The 22,750-nt window shown below is 36.8% G+C and overlaps 1 protein-coding gene across 2 annotated transcripts in view; it reads right to left on the minus strand.

Annotated features, from left to right (window-relative positions):
* Positions 1-22,750, minus strand: part of Sp3 (Sp3 transcription factor) — a 57,899-nt gene that overhangs the window by 27,903 nt on the left and 7,246 nt on the right. For both annotated transcript variants that reach the window (XM_063259309.1, XM_063259310.1), the window contains one exon: positions 18,554-19,913. In XM_063259309.1, coding sequence (XP_063115379.1) covers positions 18,554-19,913 — 1,360 coding nt within the window. The remainder of the gene's footprint in view (positions 1-18,553; positions 19,914-22,750) is intronic.

Below are 22,750 nucleotides of genomic sequence, written 5' to 3' on the forward strand. Positions count from 1 at the left end.
AAAGAAAAGAAAGAATGATTTAAAGTGGTACTTTAGTTCCCAACAATTCTTTCCATGATTCTGGTGGCAAACGCAACCGGACAAGAACTGAATCAAACTTCCCCATAAAGTCAACACTGAACCTAACCAATGAATCTAATTCTGTTCTCAACCAATTCAGTTTGCAAGCACCACGGAAAGAACTGAGTTCATAAACCAAGGAAGAGGCAATTCTACCATACATTTAAAGAGAACTCGACTGTTCATTAAAAATCATGACTACCAAGTCCCTCTGCCACTCAAACACTCAATTTACTTTTTTCCAAATGTGAAATACACCTATTCTCTCCCACTAAGATAAAGATAACTCAAAAATCTCATCTAGTCACAGTATTAAGTTGGAAGATCAGGACTATAGGTGATTCACGACTTCAGTATCAATTTAAATGTGGTAGAATTATCTACCTACTTACACACACATACACGTGCATACTTATAGTACAAAATGACAGAACAAGTTGAAGAGTAATCATAAAAACAGTCCTTAGTTACGTTTCTTGCACTGCTGACAGAAAATACCTAATGCTCAAAATTAGCAAAAGAAAGGTTTATTTAGCTCACAAGTTGTGGAAGTTTCATCAGCTTGCTCCAAGGCAGGGTGGCATGGCACAGGAGCATGGTTCATGGTGGTGAAGAGAGCAAAAGCAAAAAGGGAGGAGTGGGAGCTTCTTTCCCTCCCTTACATGGTATGCAGACTGCCTCCCAGGGCAGGTTTGGCACTCACACTCATAATCAATCACAAATTCTGGAAACCTGCCCCCCCCCATGATTGCACGAGGCCTTGGGGGGACATCCAGACACAAATCATAACACAATCCTATTCAAAAGACAAACATTCGCTGGTTCACAGCAAATCATAAATCCAACTGAACAGATAGTACAAAGGCTCTCTCCTTTGGACAGATGGGAATACACTGACCAATCCTTGGAAGGAATTTCTCAGTCCACTGTTTCCTGTGCCTCTTCTGGGAAGTTTTTCCTCACCTATTACCATCCACCACTAAGAGTGGAGCAAACATCAGGTGTGAGCATCAAGCTGAGCAGAATTTGAAGCACTCAAGTAGAAGGTAGGGAGGGATGGAGCAGAAAGATCATTAACTCTCCCAGTTACTCTTTTTCCAAACTTTTGTCCTTCCTTTCCTGTAGTTCCTTTGCCTATGTGACTTCCTAAAAACTTACAGAAGGACTCATTTATTTGATCCTATCCAGTTCCATGTACCAGTATCTAGAACCAGCTTTCTTCCTAACATACGCCTCTTAGGTTTATATTTGTTTGCATTTTTGCCACATAAGACTGCATGTCTTTTTTTTCTCTACTTGTGAGTACCTTGGGCTTACCTAGCTTTAATAGAAAATCCACACCTTTTCTCTCTCTTCTTTTCTATCCCAAGTAAATCTCCCCCACCCCTACTCCAGTCACCTTAATCCTTTTGTGATACCTCAAGTCCTTCCACAAAGGAGTTAAGGGTCATAACCTTGAATGCCAAAAGACTGAGTTTTATTGATTTGCTTAAAAAGCCTTCTGAGATTCTAGAGTTGAAAAGCAGTTGCTTCTTCTAATTCAACAAATTTCTAGATTCTTCTTCAATTATCTTCTAATTTCTTCAATTATAATGTCTTATTGAATACAACCAGTGCTAGCTAAAATACAGTTTGTTCTACAATCTCTTTCCCTAAAGCTACAAACACTTTGGGTACATAATTTGCCTTTCAAGTTACACAGGCAACTTTTACCAAATGTTCTCTCAATCCCATCTTCTAAATCTCTAATATTTCTGTCACTTGATCACTTAACAAACTACAGTTAAGATTTCTGGTCAGAGTATACTACTCTGATTTTAGTACACTAGAAGCATTTTCCAACAGAAATAAATTAAGTCACAAAGTTAACACCACTAATTTTGTTTTATTTGATCTTATGTACAAAATAATTACATTTCAATCACAATCAATACAAAAATTACTGAGACATTTTACATTGTGTTTTTTATGCTAACCCTTCCAAGTGGTTTGTATTATATACTTTCAGCACACCTGAATCCAGTCCAGCTACATTCCAAGTACTTAAGGGCATCACAAAAGCTGGTGGTTACCAAGTAAGACTGTCTAGGGCAAAATTAAATTGTAGGAATGACCTCTGAAATTGCAATAGCTTTACAGGCCAGTTTATTTTTTATTTATGTCCTTCATAGGTTGGCTGGAGTGTATTACATGCTGTCCTCAATCAACAGTACCAGAGCAGTCACTGCAACATAATTCACTAACTAAAATAAACTACAGGGCTACACCCAACTCTGGTGTGTCCATGAAAATAATCAGAAGTATCAGGTAGACAGCACTTGTGACTACTATACTCATTTTTTAAAATAACTATCTAAGACTTTCAAACTGTTTTCAAGGAATTCTTTTTTAATTTTCACCCCTTTCTTCAATACAAACCTTCTCTAAAAAAACAAGGAAGCCAGGCGTGGTGGCATATACCTGTAATCCCAGCACTCAGGAGGCTGAAGCAGCAGGATCACTGTGAGTTCAAGGTCCCTGGGCTTACCTAGTGAGCTCAAGGCAAGCTACAAAGCAAGATCCTATTTCAAAAAATGCATCTAAGGAGCCAAGTTTAGTAGCACACACATGTGGTCCTACTTGGGAAGCTAGGCTAAGGCAGAAGATTCCCTGAATTCAGAAATTCAGACTAGACCAACCTGAGAACAACCCGTATCACCAGAGGGGGAAAAAAAAAACAGGAAAAAGGGCTAGAAATGTAGTTCAGCAGTAGAGTGCACACCTGACATGTTGCAGGCCCTGAATTTGACCCCCGGAGGCACTACACACACACACAAAGTTGACAGTTACAAGTGACTACATAAATGTAGGACAAATAAAATTTCTTTAAAATTTCCTTTCTACCAGGTTTCTAAAGACTTGGTAAGAGCCATGGAAAAGATGTAAACAGAGCTAAAATGCTATTTGTTTCACTTTTGGTAAATGAGTACTTCAAACCCATTTAAAGACTTCTCTTGCAAAGAATTTCTGATTATTGCTGCTGAAATGAGAGCAGGATGAAGGAGATCCGGTGGGAGAGAAAGACCACATTTATTCCTCAAAAGTGCAACAAAAGAAAATAAACAGGGGAGCCCAAGAAAGGAGGACTGCCCTCAGTTCAAGTCCAGCCTGGGCTATATAGTGAACTTAACACCAGCCTACATGACACGGTTTCAAAATAAATTTAACTAATTAGTGAGTTAAAAGGGAACATTAATCAAAACTAAAGACATTTTTACCAGTTTTCAGAAAGATTTCCTCATAACCTTTACAAGTTAATTTCCTACCATTTAAAACTAGAACAAATACCTGTTTTTTTATCCAAGAAATAAGAACCACAGCTAAATATTGGTTTCACAAGTCTAAGGCTGAAATTCCTTTCTCCTATAAATAAATGTTTACACCTTACTCCATCTTTACTTAAGCATTCAAGAAAGAATCATGGTATACTTGGGGACCATCATAATGACTGAATTACATAAAATATTAGGAATTAAGTAGTTTTAAGTGGTAAGCAATATAAAAGCATCACAAGAAAGGACTTACATAAATATAACAACTGTTACTTAGGGGTAAAAATGTACTGGTATACATGTAGACAGTAGCTAATGCTTCCCTGTAAAATCTTTGTTTTAAGGTTGGTGCCATGGGGTTAGGAATACAACGTAGGAGAAAGCACTTGCACATTTGAGGCCCCAGTACTGCAAAAACAAACACAAAAGACCTACTTAAGTTGGATGGTCTAACTTACTAATGACCAATCTACGATAAAATAAGCCTTTAAAAGAGGTAGATATTATCTAGAACTGCTGGGACAATCTGTACAGGTATTTTTCTGAAGGAAAATAAGATGACAAAACCAAAACTAAAACTGACTGATTCCTAAGTAAACTTTCTAAAGAGAAATATGTCAGGAAAGAGAAATCCTATGAGCCCAAGAAATTTATTATCTGCTAATAAAACTTTAATTGTACTAAAAGACTACCTTAAAATGATATCTTAAAAATGAAAGACTATCTTACTGATGCTGATACCGTGGTTAATTTGTATCTCCACTCAACCCTCAAAATTTCCTGAAACATCTACCTTTATTAACTCTGTTGCTTCAGTTTATCTAATCTACCTATGTCAGTATCTAATAGGCATGGTGGTGCACACCAGTAACCCTAGCTACTTGGGAACTCTGCAAGACTGTCAAAAAACAAAACAAATCACCTAATTAACAAAACTAGGGCTGAAACAACTCAGTGCTACCCAGATTCAACCCTCAACATTGGAAAGAAAAATGTCTAGTCTCTACATAATTCTAGTCCTATATCCTGAGTTCAGTCTCTTCTATTAAGTATCATTTCAACCTACCAACACATATTCAACCAATTAAAACATAACAATTTGCAACCCTCAGATCAGTTGCTCCTTTAACTGTTAAAGACCTTTCTTAAAACAATGGATATGGGGCTGGGGATTTAGCTCAGAGGCATAAGCGCCTGCCTTGCAAGCAGGCAGTCGTGAGTTTGATCCCTGGTACCGATAAAAATGAAAAAGACAAAAAAAAAATTAAAAAACAATGGATTCATCTTATTTAATCACCAATCTACAAATTTCTATGAAATGTCTAGCATCTTTATTTAATCCCTGAATAATGAAAGCGGCTTACATGTACTTGAGTGCTAGTTTTTTCCCATTCCAACCTATTCCTTAAATATGTCTCCCAAACACATGTTACTTGCCTTCAGAAACTTTCACTTACTCTTTAAGTCAGCTGAAAATAGTAAAACTTTCATCACTAGGAGCTGGTGACCTATTCTCCTTCCTACTTACTCAACACATCCTATTAGCCACTACTATCAAATAGTCCAGATTGCTATTTATTTCCCAAAGTACAGTAGTTCTCATAAGTAATTCAGTGACATGCAAATCACCTCTACAGACGTATAATCTAAAGTCTAAACTACTTTGAGGGACATGTTAAGCTGTTAAACTATCGTCCCGTGTATAGGCTGCTTCTAGTCTCACTCACTGCTTTACCTTGTTGATTAATCACATCTTCCCCTCACTTCTCCACCTATACATAAACCCAGACTCCCCCTCTCTATAGTTCAAGTTCTCTTTTGTCTCCCAACACTGATGCTCTTTGATCTTCTCAGTATAGTACTTTTACCATTTCTTGCATTATACAATTAGTAACTTTGTACATTTTTATTGTCAGTGATAATTTATATTACTGATTATTGACCCATGTCTGGCCTAAATACCTTAAATCAGTAAGCTTCTTGAGAATATGAACATATACATATTCTTTTACACTACCCAATGTGAAGATAGTACTCACATAACACAGTATAGTTCCATTCTAAGAAACTTGTTCACAGCCTCTGTTTCTATAAGTTCTTGAGTCTTTGTCTTTCCCCAAACAAGTCAGACAAAAGGTAGCACTAACTTTTATTTTAAAAACAGTGGCTTTCAATTGGGTGTGGTGGTGCACATCTGTAATGCTAGTACTCTGGGAGGATCCCAAGCAGAAGGATCACAAATTAGTAAGGCCCTGAATCAAATAATAGAGGACTAGAGAGACAAGTGTGGTGGAGCATACCAGTAACTTCAGCACTCAGGAGGCTGAGGCAGGAGGATCATCATAAATAGGAGGCCAGCTTTGGCTATGTACTGAGTTCAAGACCTACTTGAACTACATGAGAGAGCCTGTCTCAAAAAAAAAAAAAAAAAAAAAAAAAAAAAGTGGCTTTTTCCTCATGTGCAAGAAAAACCAAAAACACTTCATTACAGGTTAATGTGAGTGGCCACTCCCTGAAATGTATCAACTACTAGCTTCCTAATATGAGAGATAAAGCAGTAAAACAATCTGGAGTCAAAAATTACCTTCTTCTAGACTTTCACAGAAACAAAATCATCCTCCCTTGTGTGAGAAAAATTAAGGTCACATCTTGCCCACGCTTTAGTATGAACAAGGGTCAGTAACACAAATATCACAGGGAATTTTGGACACCAAAAGTAAAGTCCAATCTTAGTAGCATGTTGTTATTTCCTTATAAAATTTGTAATTCAAAATTTCCATTCATTAAAAACATGAGAAAACAAAATGTTCTCAAAAGCTTTTTACTGTCATAAATAAAAAATAAGAGGGTGCTGGGGATGTAGCTCAGTAAGAAAGTTGAGTTCAATCCCTCACACCACCAAAAAAAAAAAAAAAAAAGAAAGAAAGAAGTTGATAGGACTGGGGATTTAGCTCAGTGGCATAAGCGCCTGCCTTATAAGCACGTGATCGTGAGTTCGATCCCTGGTACCGGTAAAAAAAAAAAAAAAAAAAGTTGTTTATCATATAAAACCTCAATATGTGCCAAAGTGGAGTAGTATATATAACAAACCCTGATTGCGCATGACTGTGCACGCCTATAATCCCAGCACTCAGGAGGCTGAGGCTCACACCAAGTTTGAGGCCAATCTGGACTACATAGTTAAGACTATTAACAAAAAAATTTAAGAAAACAACTACTACCACCACCACAACACCCCAATGTACCCAGCTTTAACAAACTGTGGGTCAATTCTGTTTCACCTATTCTTTTTTTTGAAAGTAGTAAAAATGCAGCAGGACAAGAAAGAAAAAGCCAATCGAGACAATGCAGTGAAATTGGTACAGGATTTCACAGTAGGTTACTGGGATAGTAGTAATATGTACTATGGTTTATCTCTTTAACTTCACAATAGTTGTCCAGTCAATTAGGTAACAAAATCAAACCAAAAACAGAACATTATAAAACCAATTGAGAGTACTGAATAGAGCAAAAGAAACATAACAAAACAGTGAAAACCACCTATGTCTTCGAACAGAAGATAGAAGGAAATCCTCAGTTTTGCTATACTGCATACGGTCATCCTCCCAAGAGATGCTGAGACATCTATCCCCAGTAGCTATGGAGGGAAGGGGCAGGCGGGGGAAGGGTGCTTGATTTTCAGCCCGCATGGCACTAGGTTCACAGGTAATGGTTCTCCTCCAGGCCCACGCTGCAGGTGCTTACCAAGAGGGCGGGTGAATAAGCTGCCTGAGTCCCTCCATGGCCGGATCTCCCTGTTTCACCTATTCAAACAGCCTCCATTTTTAAATAAAATTTTTTATTACTTTGGGGGGACAAACCAGAATTGAACTTGGGCCTCGCACTTGCCAGGCAGGTGCTGTGCTCCTGAGCTACATCCCTAGCCCCATATGTTTTAATTCCAGATATAACATTTTATCCTCAATATACATTCAATACATTTTACCTGCAAGATTATAAAGAAAGTACATTTTTAAAATATTTTGTTAAAAAAAAATCTTACATTATGTTACACTTAAAATACATGAAATCTACCATGATGGCTTGGTACTCATGATTAAAAATGTCTCCAGGAGATGGCAAACAAACTGTTTTGACTGGAAAGGCAGTGAGTTGGCAGGCAATCCACACCAGTAGTTCTAGCTTACACAAATACCCAATACAAAATATTCATGTCAAAATGTATTGAGTTATCAAAACTGACCAATTTCCATTCGACAGATGCAAATTAAAACACTGAGATTCTACCTTGCCATGGAAAGAATGGCTAGTATCAAGAAATCAACCAATAACAAATGCTGGAGAAGCTGTGGGGGAAAAGGAACCCTTCTCCACTGATGGTGAGAGTGCAGATTGGTGCAACCATTGTGGAAAACAATGTGGGATTCCTCAAAAACCTAGGATTGGAGGTCCCATTCAACCCAACTACTTCCTTCTGGGTATCTTCCCAAAACAATTAAAAACATCATGCCATAGTGATGTATGTGCACCCATGTTTATAGCAGCACAGTTTTTAATAGCCACATCTTGGAAACCTAAATGCCCATCGACTGAGAAATGGATAAAAAAGATGTGATATTTTTATACAATGGAGTACTACTAAGCCACAAAGAATAATACACTGGACATTTTTATAGGTAAAACCGATGCACCTTGAGAACATACCCATTAGTGAAATAAGACACAGATGCAAACATCGTACTGTTTCATTAGTGTGACAAAATAAAACACATATATGTGTATGTATATGTATATAAAAATAGTTAAGTTATACTTAGAACTCTAACACCACCAAAAAAAAAAAAAAAAAAAGAAAGAAAGAAGTTGATGGGGCTGGGGATTTAGCTCAGTGGCATAAGCACTTGTACTTAATCAGCTATACTAATGATTTCTCCGAGTTCGCTGAAGAGAGAAGACTTGTACTGGTATTGACCGGTCAATCGAAGGCAGATGTCTTGTACGCTGGGTAAATGAACTGGGGATGACAATGTGCAATGTATGTACTATTGTTACTCCAATTGATGTACTTAAAATTTTTGTTGTCTTTTTCTTCTTTTTATGTTTGAATAAATGGATTTAAAAAATAATAATAAAATGTTTACTGGTTGTTAAAAAAAAAAAACTGACCAATTTCAACGCAGTCGTGTACCAAGGTATGACTGCAGTACTAAAAAGGATTTTGAGGCCAGTCACTGATTCTCCAAAGTACTTCCTACAAACTACTTCCTTACAACTTTTGCTTTTTTACCTACCCACATTCCCACATTATTGAAACAACACATTTTTTTTGAGACAAGGCATAGTTCAGACTGTCCTTGAACTTACTTATGCAGCCCTGGCTGACCTCAAAAGTATCTTCCTGCCTCAGCCTCTCACTACTGGGATTGCAGGTGTGCATCACCCTGCCCAGCCAGTTTTCTTAAAAAAAAATAAAAATAAAAAAAACTATAATGTTAGAGCTGGGAGTACAGCTCAAGTGGAAAAGCACTTGCCTAGCATGTATGAGGTTCTGAATTCGAGTCCCACATTACAAAAAAAAGAAAAGCTGTTTTAACACTATTACCCAATCCACAGTAGTATAAATACCGCATGCATCTCACACATGTGAACAAAGAATTGTATCAGAATCAGACATAGTTACCACACAAATTTAAGCTCATTCTGTACCACTAATAACATCTGTTCGTTTTTCCATTCTTAAAAGGAATTAAGAAATGATCACTAAATCTCAAAAAAACAAGTTATGCTAATGGTAACAGGTATACTGCAGGATGAAGTAGTATCTGAGGCAGGCCTTTAAAGATGTCCAGCTGGAGGTCACCCTAAAGCACTTACAATATGAACGTACCACTTATTAAAATAATACGTGAGTCATCTAAAGTTTTGCATCACCCAGTGGCTCTCAAGAGAGGGAGAGGCATTTCTGCCTTCCATGGAACATTTGGCACTGTCTGCTGCCACTTTTCCATTGTCTAACAGGCAAAGGGTTTTATAAGATTCTATGGCAATGCTATACAACATTCTACAATGCGAATCAGTGAATCAGACCCAAAATATCAATAAAGCAGAGGTTGAGAAATGATGGTCTAACTTAAAAAATTATGTTACTTTCATGCAAGAGCATCTTCTTATCAGTGTGTAGCACACAGTGGCTCCACACATACTTTGTAGACCTAAACAGGGGCTAATGGTACATGATCTGTATTTAAGTAACATGAATGACACAACTGGACACGCTAGCACACACCTGTTAATCCCAACTCCCAGGAAGTTGAGGCAGGATGACTGCTCCAAGGCCAGCCAGAGTTCAAAGCCAGTTTGAAATGCATAGTGAGACTATCTCAAAAGGACAAAAAAAAAACCCACAACCAACTTCTACTCCCAGAAATTATATGCTTCAGAGATACATAAAAGGGAAAATATACAATTGTACAAAGACATTCACTATTTAAAATGAAACTGAAAATACCCATCAGCAAGTTGAGCTGCTGTTGTTTTTGTTTGTTTGAGACAGGACCTCAGTATGGAGTTCAGTAAACTAGCCATGAACTCACTATGCAGCCCAGGCTGACCTCAAACTGTGGTGGCCTCAGCCTCTTGAGTGCTAGGATTAGACGCATGTGTCAACACATCCGTGTAAGAATTCTTATTAAATAAATTATACATTCTCTGGCTCAATACTGTTATTGTAATTTCTATGCAATGATACAGATCTATACATGTAATATTAAAAGGGATAAAATAAAAAAATTTTAGATTCGGAAAAATGAATATTCATTTTTAAGGAACGACAGAGAATATACAGCGATGGCAATGTTTGTGTAAATATATCCCTCCACCAGGTATAATTTTCTTTCTCCATACTGGGGACTGAACCAAGCATCTTTGTGCTGTGCTATAACCCCAGCCTCTTTTATTTTTTTTTTTTATTTTTATTTTTTTGGTACTGGGGATCCAACAGGCGACCTTGCACATGCCAGGCAGGTGCTTATATCACTGAACTAAATCCCCAGCCCCGCAGTCTTTGAGACAAGAGCTCACTAAATCGTTAATCTGCCCAGGCTGAACTCAAACTTGTGATTCTCCTGCCTCAGCCTTTCAGAGTATTTAAGATTACATGCACACATAATTCATCAGATAGTCTACATTTTAAACCACTACAAAAAAGAAGTAAGGGATTAAAATAATGAAAGACAGGGTGGTGTACACACTGATAACCTCAGTACTCCAAGAGACTGAAGCAGAAGGGCAGATCTGAGCCCAGCCTGGGCTATTTAACAATTAGTGAAACCCTGGCCCAAAATAAGTATTTCAAAAGGACTGGAGATGTAGGCCAGTGAGAAAGTATCACAATGAGAAAGACCTAGATTAAATGATTTAAGTCCCCAGTACCACCACTACCAAAAAAAAGAAAGAAAGACTTTATTGATTTGTCTTTCTCTCTTTTGAATTCCAGCCCTGTGTAGGTGGTTGCCTATTCAAAAATGAATTTAAAAAATAATTAAATGCAGTGGAAAGTGGAAAGATTAAAGACATGGAAAACAAATTAAATACCATAATAACAGCCTACCAGAGTAAGCGCCAGACTAACAAAATGAGAATAGAGAGGAAGAACAGTTCTTAAAAATATGATAAGAGACCATCTCAAACCTGGAACTTTCTGCTAGGGAGTATAGAAGAAGTAACCCTGAACCTATACCCTAGCAAACTGCTATAGATAACTGGAGAAACAAACATGACTATGCAAATTATTCAAGTGGACACTCAGAACCACTGCAATTGTTTCACATTTCAATTTCCAATTTTCTCAGATGACCATTTTACATACTCTTCCTTCTCAAATTTCTAATATCTGTTCCCCTTACTCATCTACGCTTATTATAATAAGAAATTAGAAGATACTTCTTGACAGGATTGCTTCTCATCAACTTATCTGCATCTGCAAGCTATATCTATACCCTTCCCCGGTTACAACACGACAATATCCACTTCTACACCCAACCCCTTTACCTGTGTGTTCTATACGTGTTTCATCTTGCTCACCTACAATCTTTTCTCCATTGTACCTTCTTTCTGGCATCAATTTCCCACTCCTCAGGAGATATTCCAAGAAGAGAACCTCTCTCAACCAACTCCATCTGCAGCTACCATCTTCTATTTCAAAGTTTTTCCTAACAGAAAGCCTGTAAAATATTTGTGTATAATTACTGACACTACCCCCATGCTTCTTTTTAAGTCATTCTGTTCAGCTCAGTTTTAATTCCACCATACTCCACTGAAACCACTTGTTAGTAAGGGTCACCTGCAACTACTATCTTGCGTTTATCTTCCATTCTCTAGTATTCTATCTACCCTTCCTGTGTATGTAAAAAGTATTCCCTTCATCTTAGTTTACTTGGTCCCCAGGTACTCTAAGACCATCATTCTGTACCCTCTTAAATATTGCCTGATGCCTCAGAACATAGCCTCAAAAATATTTAGTTTTGGACCTTTTACATTTCCTGAATTCCTACCTGGTATTTTTTTGGTTTTGTTTTGTTTTGAGACAGTGTCTCCCTCTGTAATGCAGGCTGGCCTTAACCCAGGCTCATAGCAATTCTTGTGCCTCAGCCTCTCGAGTGCTGGGATGACAAGCCTGGCTCTATATTCCTAAATTTCTACTTGGTTCTACAAATCTACAGTGTTACTTCTGTTACTACCTGCAACTCTTAAAATTTTCGAGTTTGACTCTTTTATCTCCTAGATCAGTAGTGGCAAACCTTTTAGAAACTGAGTTCCCAAACTGTAACCCACATACTGTATTATCACAAAGCACCAACACTGCAATTAAACCTGAATACTGAGGTTTTAGTTTAGAAAAAACTCATACATTAAAAGAAAAACATAGTAACAGAGCATTCAATGATAAAAACAGCTCACTGTGGCACATGTGCCATAAGTTCACCACCACTGACTGGACCATACTATGTTTGATAATTTTACCGTGTTTGATAATTTTAGTTCCAATGGCCTATTTCTATTATTCATCAGTTCTTTCTCATGGTATTCTCATGTCCTCACCATGAATAGCACCTTCTATTCTGTTTTAAACATTACATTTGAAAACTGTGGAAAATAATTTCAGGCATGGAATGATACTATTTTCCAACTTCTCTGTTATACTACTTCTCCACTAAGTTAGGTAATTTAAAAAAAAAACTATACTTCAAAATCCCTTGGAGACTTCCTTCCTAGACCCAAGCAGAGGAACTGATTTGGAATTGGGAAAAAGATAAACACAAACTGCTGCCATTTTTTCTTTTTTACAATTCCAAGAGAATCTACCATGTAACAAAAGGTTAAGAAGCCATGACCTAAATAATTTCATCTAATTACATCTACATCCATAATGACACCCCCACATCTTATCACCAGCCCAACTTAAACTCCAGATTCTAATCTCCAACTATTTAGTTAAACCATCTATCTTGTCAATCTAATAAAAACTTTAAATTTAACAAAGCCAAAACTTCCTCTTTCCTACTCCACCTTTCTCCAATCTTCCTTACTATTGGCCTTGCCAAAGTTACTATCTTCTTTTGCCCATGTTATTTGGTCAGTCTTGTCCTTATTCCACTGCAGGAATCTGCTCCTAAGGGATAAGAGGCAGTGAAAGCATCTCAAAGAGGAAACCAAAATCAGATTTACTCCTCTTTAAAGGCCAGAACAGAAATTATTTTTTGTTACAGGAAAGCTGTTTTTTAAAAAAAGGGCAAATTCTAGAATTCTGTGGGGTTTTACAGGGTAAGAAGTTGTGGGGGTGGAGGAGTAGCTTTCTCCTTGTACCTTAGTTCATGAACTTAATTCTTTCCATCATAAATGGACTTGCACAAAGAACTGATTACCCATAAGGGTAACACTGACCCTAACCACTGAATCAGATTTGGTTCTCATTCAATTTAGTTTTCGACCAGAATCAATGAAAAGAATTGAGTTTGTGAACTGGGGTACTACTGTATTTCAGAAAATTGTTACATTAATTTCATACTTATCAAAAATGCAAGCTAAGGATGTCAAAATTTTAAATGTTTTCTTCTCAGGTATATTACTCCATCTTAAAAAAAAAGAGCCAAAAGAAGCCGAAAATTACCTCTTTGCGTGGGGATGGGTACCAGGGATTGAACCCTGAGTCTTGTGCATTTAAGACCACAAAACCACTAAGCTTCCCAATTGCTATGTTCCCTTCTTGTCAAAAAAGCACAATACACCAAAAGTTCTCCTAACACCTCATATTCTCCAAATGAAAGTTTACACTGAATACACTGCACTCCAATTTGGCATTTTAATCATTATTTGCTTTATTTTATTTTCTCAAGATCTTTCCCCATCTCTTCAGTGTTGAAACAAAATTCAAAAATCACAAATTTTCTACAAATGTTTAACATATCAAGCTCCATAACAACTTTATATAAATCATTTAAAACTGTTTTCTAAAAATTATTTTCAAATGTTTTAAGAATGTTTAAGAACTTTCAAATATTTTAGACTGTGTCATTAGAAATCTGTCAACCTTACTTAGCTTAGTTTGGGCTTAGTGGCACAAATCTGTGATACCAGCACAGGAGGATACCTGTAAGTTCCAACCAGGCTGGGCTACACAGTTCAAAGTCAGTGACTACACAGTGGAACACTGTTTCAAAAAACAAAAACCAAGGCTAGGGATATAGCTTAATGGCATAAGTGCTTGCCTGGCAAGTACAAGGTCCTGAGTTTGATTCCTGGTACAAAAAAAAAAAAAAAAAAAAAATCCACAAAAAAACAATTCTATCACCTTACCCATAGTCTTCCACCTTTTTATCTCAGGACACTGTGTTTTGTGTATGTTGAATGCTAAAATTAATAGCCCCACTCATGTTAGCATGTACACTATCATTAAGTTACATTGCTAGCTCAGGGATCATTTTTAAACTCAAAAATAATATTAAAGGTCTCAAAAAAACTTTTGTTCACATAGGATAGATAAAAAATGCATGTGTATGTACAGATGAACACATAAATATTTTACCATATTAAAAATAAGGAAATTTTAAAAATTTATTTAAAAATAAACAGTAGAGCTGGGGATTTAGCTCAGTGGCTTAAGTGCCTGCCAGGTCATGAGTTCAATCCCCAGTACCAAAAAATAAACAAACAATGGAGTACTGTTTGATCCTCAGCACCAAAAAAGTCCATTACGTGCTAATTTTAAGAAAAATTATGCGCCAAACAACAAAAAAATTTAATGAAACCAAAAAAAAAAAATCACCTTTTATATCCTCACAAATACATGTAGCTGAAAAAGGGAGGAGTAATTTCCCGAGTGCTGCAGCGTTCAGGAGACAAGGCAGGAAGACCTCCCTGATTTCCACACTAGCCTGGGCTATGCAGTGAGTTTAGAGGTCAGCCTGAACTACACGAGACCCTATCTCCAAAGGGGGGGGGGGGTAATTTTTCTTTCTTTTTTTTTGGTACCAGGGATCAAATTCATGACCTCACACTTGATCAGCAGGCACCTGTGCCGCTGAATCCCCGCTTTAATTTTCACTAGAAAGGCCATTTTTTATACTGGCAAGAAACAGATTTAAGTGACAAGCTCATGCTTTTGGTTTAAATATCAAAACCATAGTTTTGTCAGCTGGTCTTTCAAATAAAAATGTTTCATGAAAATAGTCTAGTTCAGCCTGCAACTCACAAATGGGAAATAGTACTTTTCTTCAAAGCCAATTATCTTCTTTTGGTATGCAGCAAATGCTTTATACTTCCCTGCTGACACATTCCTATAATCTCATCTATTTGAGAGGCAGAAGCAGGACACCAGCCCAGGCAATTTAGCAAGACCCTGTCTCAAAAAAGGATGCAGCAGGCCAGGGATTTAGCTCAGTGGCATAAGAGCATGTCTGACAAGTGCAAGGTTGTGAGTTTGATCCCTGGTACCAAACACAAAAATAAAAACTAAAATTAAATTTTAAAAAGGGATGTAGCTTAGTGGTACAGTTCCCAGTATGGAAAACACATAAAAGATGTCACAAAGAAATTACAAAAACATGCAGTGTGAAGTGCAAATCAAAACCACAGCGAGGGGTACAGTAGCTCAGTGGTACAGTGTTTGCTTAGCATGCATGAGGCCCTGAGTTCAATCTCTAGTATCACAAAATCAAATGAGGAGACACCACTTCATACCCACTAGAATGGCTATTAAAAAATGGTCAGATGCCAGGCCTGGTGGTGCACATCTGTAATCCCAACATTCAGGAGGTTGAGACAGGAGGACCACTGCAAGCTCAAGGTCAACATGGGCTACACTGTGAGTTCAAGGTCAGCCTGGATTACATGGTAAGACCTTGTCTCAAAACAAAACAGAATAATAAAATAAAAATTAATAAATTAAAAACGGTCAAGGATCAAATGTAGCCCAGTGGTAGAGTACTTAAGTAATGTGCTCTAGGTTCAACCCTCAATACCATCAAAAGCCAAAAAAAAGTCCGTAATACACATTGATGGGGATATCAAGAAACTGGAACAAAAAAAAAAGAAAGAAACTGGAACCCTTATATACTGCTGGTGAAAACGTAAAATGGTGCAGTGTCTTAGCAAAAAATATTTGGCAGTTCCTCAAAAACTTAAAACACAGAATTACCATAAAACCAAACATTCCATCTTTAGGTGTACATTCAAGAAATTATATAATATCTCCACCCTCCCCAAAAAAAGATACAAAAAAATGTTCATCTCATATTTGTCCTAACAGCCAAAAGGTAGAAACAATCCAAATGTTTATCAACAAAAACATAAATATTAGTATACAACGGAATATTACTGGTCATAAAAGGAAATGAAGTACTGACATATGCTACAACATGGATGAACCTTGAAAATATGATACATAAAAAGAAGGCAAACACAAAAGGTCTCATATTATATGATTCTACTAATATGAACCAGCAGGCAAATTCAAGAGAGAAAGATGAGACATTGTCGGGAGCTGAAGGGAGAGAATCATGAATGACTGCTAATAGTTACAGGTTTCTTTGAGGGTTTTGAAAATGTTCTCAAATTAGTGATGATGGTTGTGTAAATCAGTGACTATAACTTAAAACTACTGAATTGTATGCCTTACAGGGTAAATTTTATACTATGTGAATTATGTCCCCCAAAAGCTTTTTTTAAAAAAGATACACAGTAATTAAGGGCCAATATTTAGTAAAAATATTCATTTTTATTGGCTATTATGGATCTTTCTTTGGTAAAACTGAATTTTGCTACAAGTATATGATCATGAATATAGCAACTAATAGTACATTTGAAGCCACCATCAGTGAAAGTGTGAATAGACACAGTGGAATAAGCAACTCCTGAGCATTACTATGACAAATGCTTTAACATGAAGAACTGGATCCACAGATCACAATGAGCACCGCTGCTCTAAACCCAGCTTTAGAAGATTCAAATGCAATTAAAGGGATTTCCAAATACAGATCTGAGAATTCAGAACAATTTCAATTTTCTACGCATATATCAAAAAATTCTTTGAAGAAAATAAGAAAGATAAATCATCAAATGGAGGATGGAAGTTACTACTTCCATTTAATTCAAATTCCCCTACTGAGTTTGGAATCACTTACCTAGTGGAAAAGTACACTATGGTAGTATAATCTCTACAGCAATCCAAACAAAAGGAGTTAAATAATAAAATTCACATTAACAGAGTAACAAGGATGCTATCTTTTTTAAACTTTAATTCTTGTATAATATTCAAAGAATAGATTTAAGAAACTTCTGCCCATACTTATCAATAGCTATTTCTAGCAAATCTAATGTAGTTTTTTGTTTTGTTTTGTTTTTTTAAAGACAGACTCAAACTATATACCCCAGGCTGGCCTCAAAGTCATGGTGATCCTACTGACTCAGTCTCTCAAATGCTAGGATTACAGGCCTGTGCCATCTCATCCAGTTAAGCACATCTAAATTTAATGCCCACTATCACAGAACCAAAGAACACTAATATTTCTAGCATAGCAGAATTTAACACCTTTCCATCAGCTTGAACCACCAGTGGTATGTGCATGACTGTCCTATCTGGTGGCTTTGATACTGGTGGTACAAATGGATCTAATCACTTTTATCATCTTTTTACTAATAAAAATAAGCCTATAAATGAACCAAATCTAGTTAGTTGCTTGACTCAGAATTATTGCCTAAATATAAATACTATTCATACTAATTTAAATTATGTTTACGAAGTTTATCAGTAATTAATCCTCTAAACTTTAACATAGGACTCTTAACAAGTACCCCACTGCTAATGTACGTAATTGTACATTTAACATTGCTGTACCACAAATTACTTGCATTACTATTTTTATATCCTTTTGATGTTTTCCTTTGGAAAGAATTGTAATATTAGGACACCTGTTCCACTAAATCAACTTTTTTTTGCATTATTGTAATTAAAAATCCCATGAGAAACAGTAAAAGCCAATCAATGGGAAAGTCGTACATGTATCACTCATGGTTCAAGCCAGGGAGAAAAATGCATTCAAATCAGAGCCACTCAGCAACGACATGAATTACCTTTGTTGGGAATGTGATAATGCCCACTAACACAGATTCAAAGAATTTTTAGTCTAAAAGGTACCCTAGGTATAGTTACCTACTCCAATACCTCATTTTCTTAGGACCCTGAGTTTGTGGGAGAAAAATACTAGCTAGTAGATGAGACAGCTACCTAAGTACACTTTACTCCCAATGCTGGATTTTCACTGTGCCAACTTGACTGCCCAACCAAATATAATACATAAAATACTCAACCCAAATCAGATACCATGACATACTACCTACCAAATAAAAATTCTGTAATGCTTCAAAATACCAATACAATTTCAAAACAAGCGTTAAACTGTTGTGAGAAAATATTGTGAACTGATATATTAGAAAAATGAGTCCTTAACTTCGAAAACTGAACTTTCAATAAGGAACAAATTGAAAGATACTTTAATATCTGCTTTCACATACAAATACAGGGGTATGTATCACTTTTAAGGAGTCTGTGTTGATAAACATCGAAAGTTAAAAATTTTTCCATATATTATCAGTGCACTTTTCGTAGCATATCATGTAAGACTCACCTGCAGGACTGTCAGCATTCTCTCCTGGGTGTAGCTGTATACCAGTAGAATCTATAGAGTTTACAGTAACTGTCTGTAGATTTGGCAACTGACCAGTGCTTAGACTAACTGGAGTTGACGTCAAGGCTCCACCTGCAGCGACTTGACCAAGCGTGAGTGTCTGAACAGGCGTCAAAGTTATTTGTTGGGCAGCAGTGTTCTGTATTTGCAAATTCTGCAAGTTCTGGACCCCTTGTACTTGAAATGTTTGCCAAGTTATCTGTCCAGAAGGGGTCACTGTCTGTGCCTGAATTAAAAAGGTTCCCGGATTCAGCTGCAACTGAAGATTTTGCAAAGCCTGTTGTGATATATTTTGACCACTAGCTTGCACACCATGGATTGTCTGTGGTGTAATACCTTGCACAATTTGGGCTTGACTGGTTGGCTGCTGAGACTCTTGAAGTTGTAGATGTTGTACAACAGGCTGTGCTGTAGAAACCTGAATATTCTGAGCCTGTGTCTCTTCAGAAACAGGCGACTGGATATAATTTCCCTGAAGATCTGAAGAATGAACTTGCCCACTAGAAGTAGTCAAGCTATTTGTGTTTTGCTGTAGTATACCTGTACTGTCTATTGTAACAGGCAACTGTGATGACGAGGATGTTGGCACAAATAAATCTGTATCAGTATTAGTTTCATTAATATCAGGAGAAACCCTCTCACCAGTCCTTTCAGAATTGTCTGAACTATCCATCGCTTGTCCTGTGTTTATCAAATGTCCATCGGCATTAATGCCTGCAGTCATTGTCTGAGAACTGCCCGAAAGTCCCAAAGAATCTAGATCGACACTATTGATTGGTACAAAGGTAATATTTCCTGGCAGACCAAGAGGCACATTAGCAACTACCTGGGTTTGGCCAGGGAAAGATGAACCACCAATTGCAACTCCCTGAACCTGGACTTGACCAGTCTGTGGCATGAGATTCTGGATATTAGCAGGAGGTGTTCCAGAGGCAAGTAAGGTTTGATTAGAGCCAGGAATAATTTGAATTTGACTGCTTTCTTGATTTAAACCCCCATTATCTGAAGAGCCTGTGAAACCAATCTGAACCTGCTGACCATCTGTTGACTGAATTTGCGGTATTACTTGATATTGAACACTGGACACTGTACCATTTGATGAATCTGATCCTGGAGCAACTGAAAATATTTGTTGATTCTGCAAATTCTGAAGGGGAAGGACATACTGCCCACTCGAAGTAGCAGCACTTGGAATCTGTACTAGATTACCAGCTTCGTCTTTTATAGTTGTAGGTGTGGCTGACAAGACCTCCCATCGGTTTGGTGCTCCTCCTAACTGTGCAGAAGCCAAATCACCTGTCTGGATGAAAAAAACAAAAATGTTGTAATATATTTGTAGTATGTTTAAGCCAATAACTCAAAAAAACTCTCTAGTACAAATTCTACTACATGAAAATGAAAGTCATTTTTAAATAATACACTGAATTCTTAATTAGGTTTTCTAATTTTGTTAATTATTGCAAAGACAGCCTGTTCTATTTAAATGGAGGGGGATATTAACCAGAACATTCTAGAATTTTCTTCATTTTATTTCTTTTGGAGAGTGTCTCTCTATGCCCAGGCTGGTCTTAAACATGTGTGTTCTACCTTAAGACTGTCACCTTAAGACTCCTGAGTAACTGGGTATATAGCTATGTGTCACTGACTCTGGCTACACAAATTGTTTCCTCAGTTGCAATGTTGTATAGTTTTTTGAAAGATAGAAGTAGCTACAAGAAACTAACATTACCTTAACTATTGGAGAGTTTATAAGATACAGAATCCACTAAAAACACATGACTAAATCAGACATATTGCATTTGTGAACAGAAATGTCAGTGCAGTTAGCAAGTCATTTGAGTTGGATACTCTTACTATAAACTTTAAACAAGGTTATTCTTTCATGGTATGCATTAAATATACTCTACAATAAATTCATAGCTAGCTCATTCCATTAGCAAGTCACCACTCTTTATTGTCTAAGCAACTAAGAGATCTTTTAAAAAAAAAAAAATGAAGAAAGATCATTACAGGCACTACTTAGTAAAATCACTTAGCATGAAAAGTTTTTAAAGAATTTAAAAGCTGGAATATATAGTGATTTTACCTACAAACTGTAACGGAATAGCAGGCATGAATGTCTTATATTTTGTACATTTCTGGAAACTCAGGTATCATCTCGATTTATAGATTGGGCAAGAATGGAAAAATTCCAAGGTAGGAAAGCAGAAAACAGTACAATCCTACACATCAATGTCACATGGTAGTTTATTTTGAAGGGATTAATAACACTAATAGCTAACTGTTTAAAAAATTTATATATATATATACACATATGGGGAAGGGGAAGAGACAAGGTATTGCTATGTAGTCCAGGCTGCCCTTCAACTCACTACGTAACTCAGACTGGCCTCAAACCTATGATTCTCCTGCCTCAGCCTCCCAAGTACTAGAATTACAGGGTTGCACTACCACATCTGACATAATATACAACACGTAGGCTTTTCTTTTCTATGCCAAGTACTATAATAAAGCTTGTAAGATTATCACGTATCCTTAAAACAACCCCACTGGAGTAGTTATTATCCCTATTTCACAGGTGAGAAAATTGAGAACAAAGTCACATAGTTATCAAATGGCCAAGACAGGATTTAAAACCAGGCTAAGCCTAGCTCTAGAACCAGGCCCTTTAAGTAGTATGCCATGCTTGCCTTCCACTAAGATCAAGGGTAAAGACACTGGGAATAAGACCTTGTATGATTTACTCACTGCGAAAATAAAGCCAGCCCTGGGCCAGGTATGATACAGCTTAGTGGCATAGCACCTCCCTGGCATGTTCGAGGTTGTGAATGCAATTCCCAGTTTAAAAAAAAAAAGGCAACCATGTATCACTTACATCTAGGTAGAAGTAAGCACAAAAGTATAATATACCTAACCCAGGATTGTCAACATAGGATTCATGATAGCTTCAAGGGATCTTCAAATCCTCTAAAACAGCTTATTAACTTTTGAGAAAGCAATTTGGGGTAGAAGGGAGATCATCTTAGTTTCATTATATTCTCAGATAATCTGTGATCATAAAAAAAAGAGCAAATATTGTTCACCTAATTTAAGTCATTCTGTAAAATTTAGTGCGAAAATTAAACCAAAGCATCTTATATTTAAGGAAACTTACTACATAGTTTTCATTTAGTTGTGAAATGTACATTTCAAAGGATATACTACCATTTAATGACTCAATCAAACATTTGAACATACCTTCCAAGATGAAATAAGGATACTGAATATAATCTCTACCTTCAAATGGTTCATACTCTGTCCAAGCAAGCATACATATACATGCTATTACCATACAATATGAAAAATGGCATATAATCAAACAGTATGTGAGAACTAGGAGTCCAGGGGAGGAAAAAAAAAGACCACGTAATGTTAAAACAGAAGATTTCACTGTGGTCAGTTAGTAATAGAAGCATTAATAAAACTACAGAAGTAATTATCGACAAAGCACTAAATAATACGCTTTTTAGAGTTCAAGAGGACCCAGAAAACTCTTACTACAAACAAAAGTAATGGAAAAGAGGACCAGACAGTTTTATCAAGGTCTGTAAATGGCCTCACAAAGCTTACTAAATTGTTTGGACTTTACCCTGCAGACAGTAAAAGCTATAAAAGGCTTACAAGCCAGTAAATGGTGCAATCATATCTGTATTTTAAAAAAATAAAACTAAGGCAGAGAAAAAGACAAAGAATGCCAGAAGAAAGGGAGGGAGGGAAAACTGGACCAAGTACAAAGCTCTATGCTTAAAGGGTGATCATTTAAATATAAGCATTTAAATGAAACTTACTAATCTTAAATTTTAAAATGAAGCAACAAATCTTAAAAGTCACTGGTGATTGTTCAATTTGGTAAGGGTACTACAGGCTTATGTCACCTTTCTTTACGTTACCGTAACAATTTACTTTGCATTTCAGTCTTTGTGGCATCTTAAGTACATTGAATGCATTATGTTTAAAGCTCAATCTAAACCAAGTATGGTGACAGACACCTGTGATTCCAGCACTTGGAAGGCTGAGGCAGGAGAATGAGAGGTACAAGGCTAGCTTAGACTGCGCTGTGAGTTCACTGTTCAACTACAAAGCAAGGTGCCATCTCCA

The sequence above is a fragment of the Cavia porcellus genome, unplaced genomic scaffold, assembly GCF_034190915.1.
Source record: "Cavia porcellus strain 051 isolate PalLab524CR breed Dunkin Hartley unplaced genomic scaffold, mCavPor4.1 scaffold_12, whole genome shotgun sequence".
Classification (NCBI taxonomy): Eukaryota; Metazoa; Chordata; class Mammalia; order Rodentia; family Caviidae; genus Cavia; species Cavia porcellus.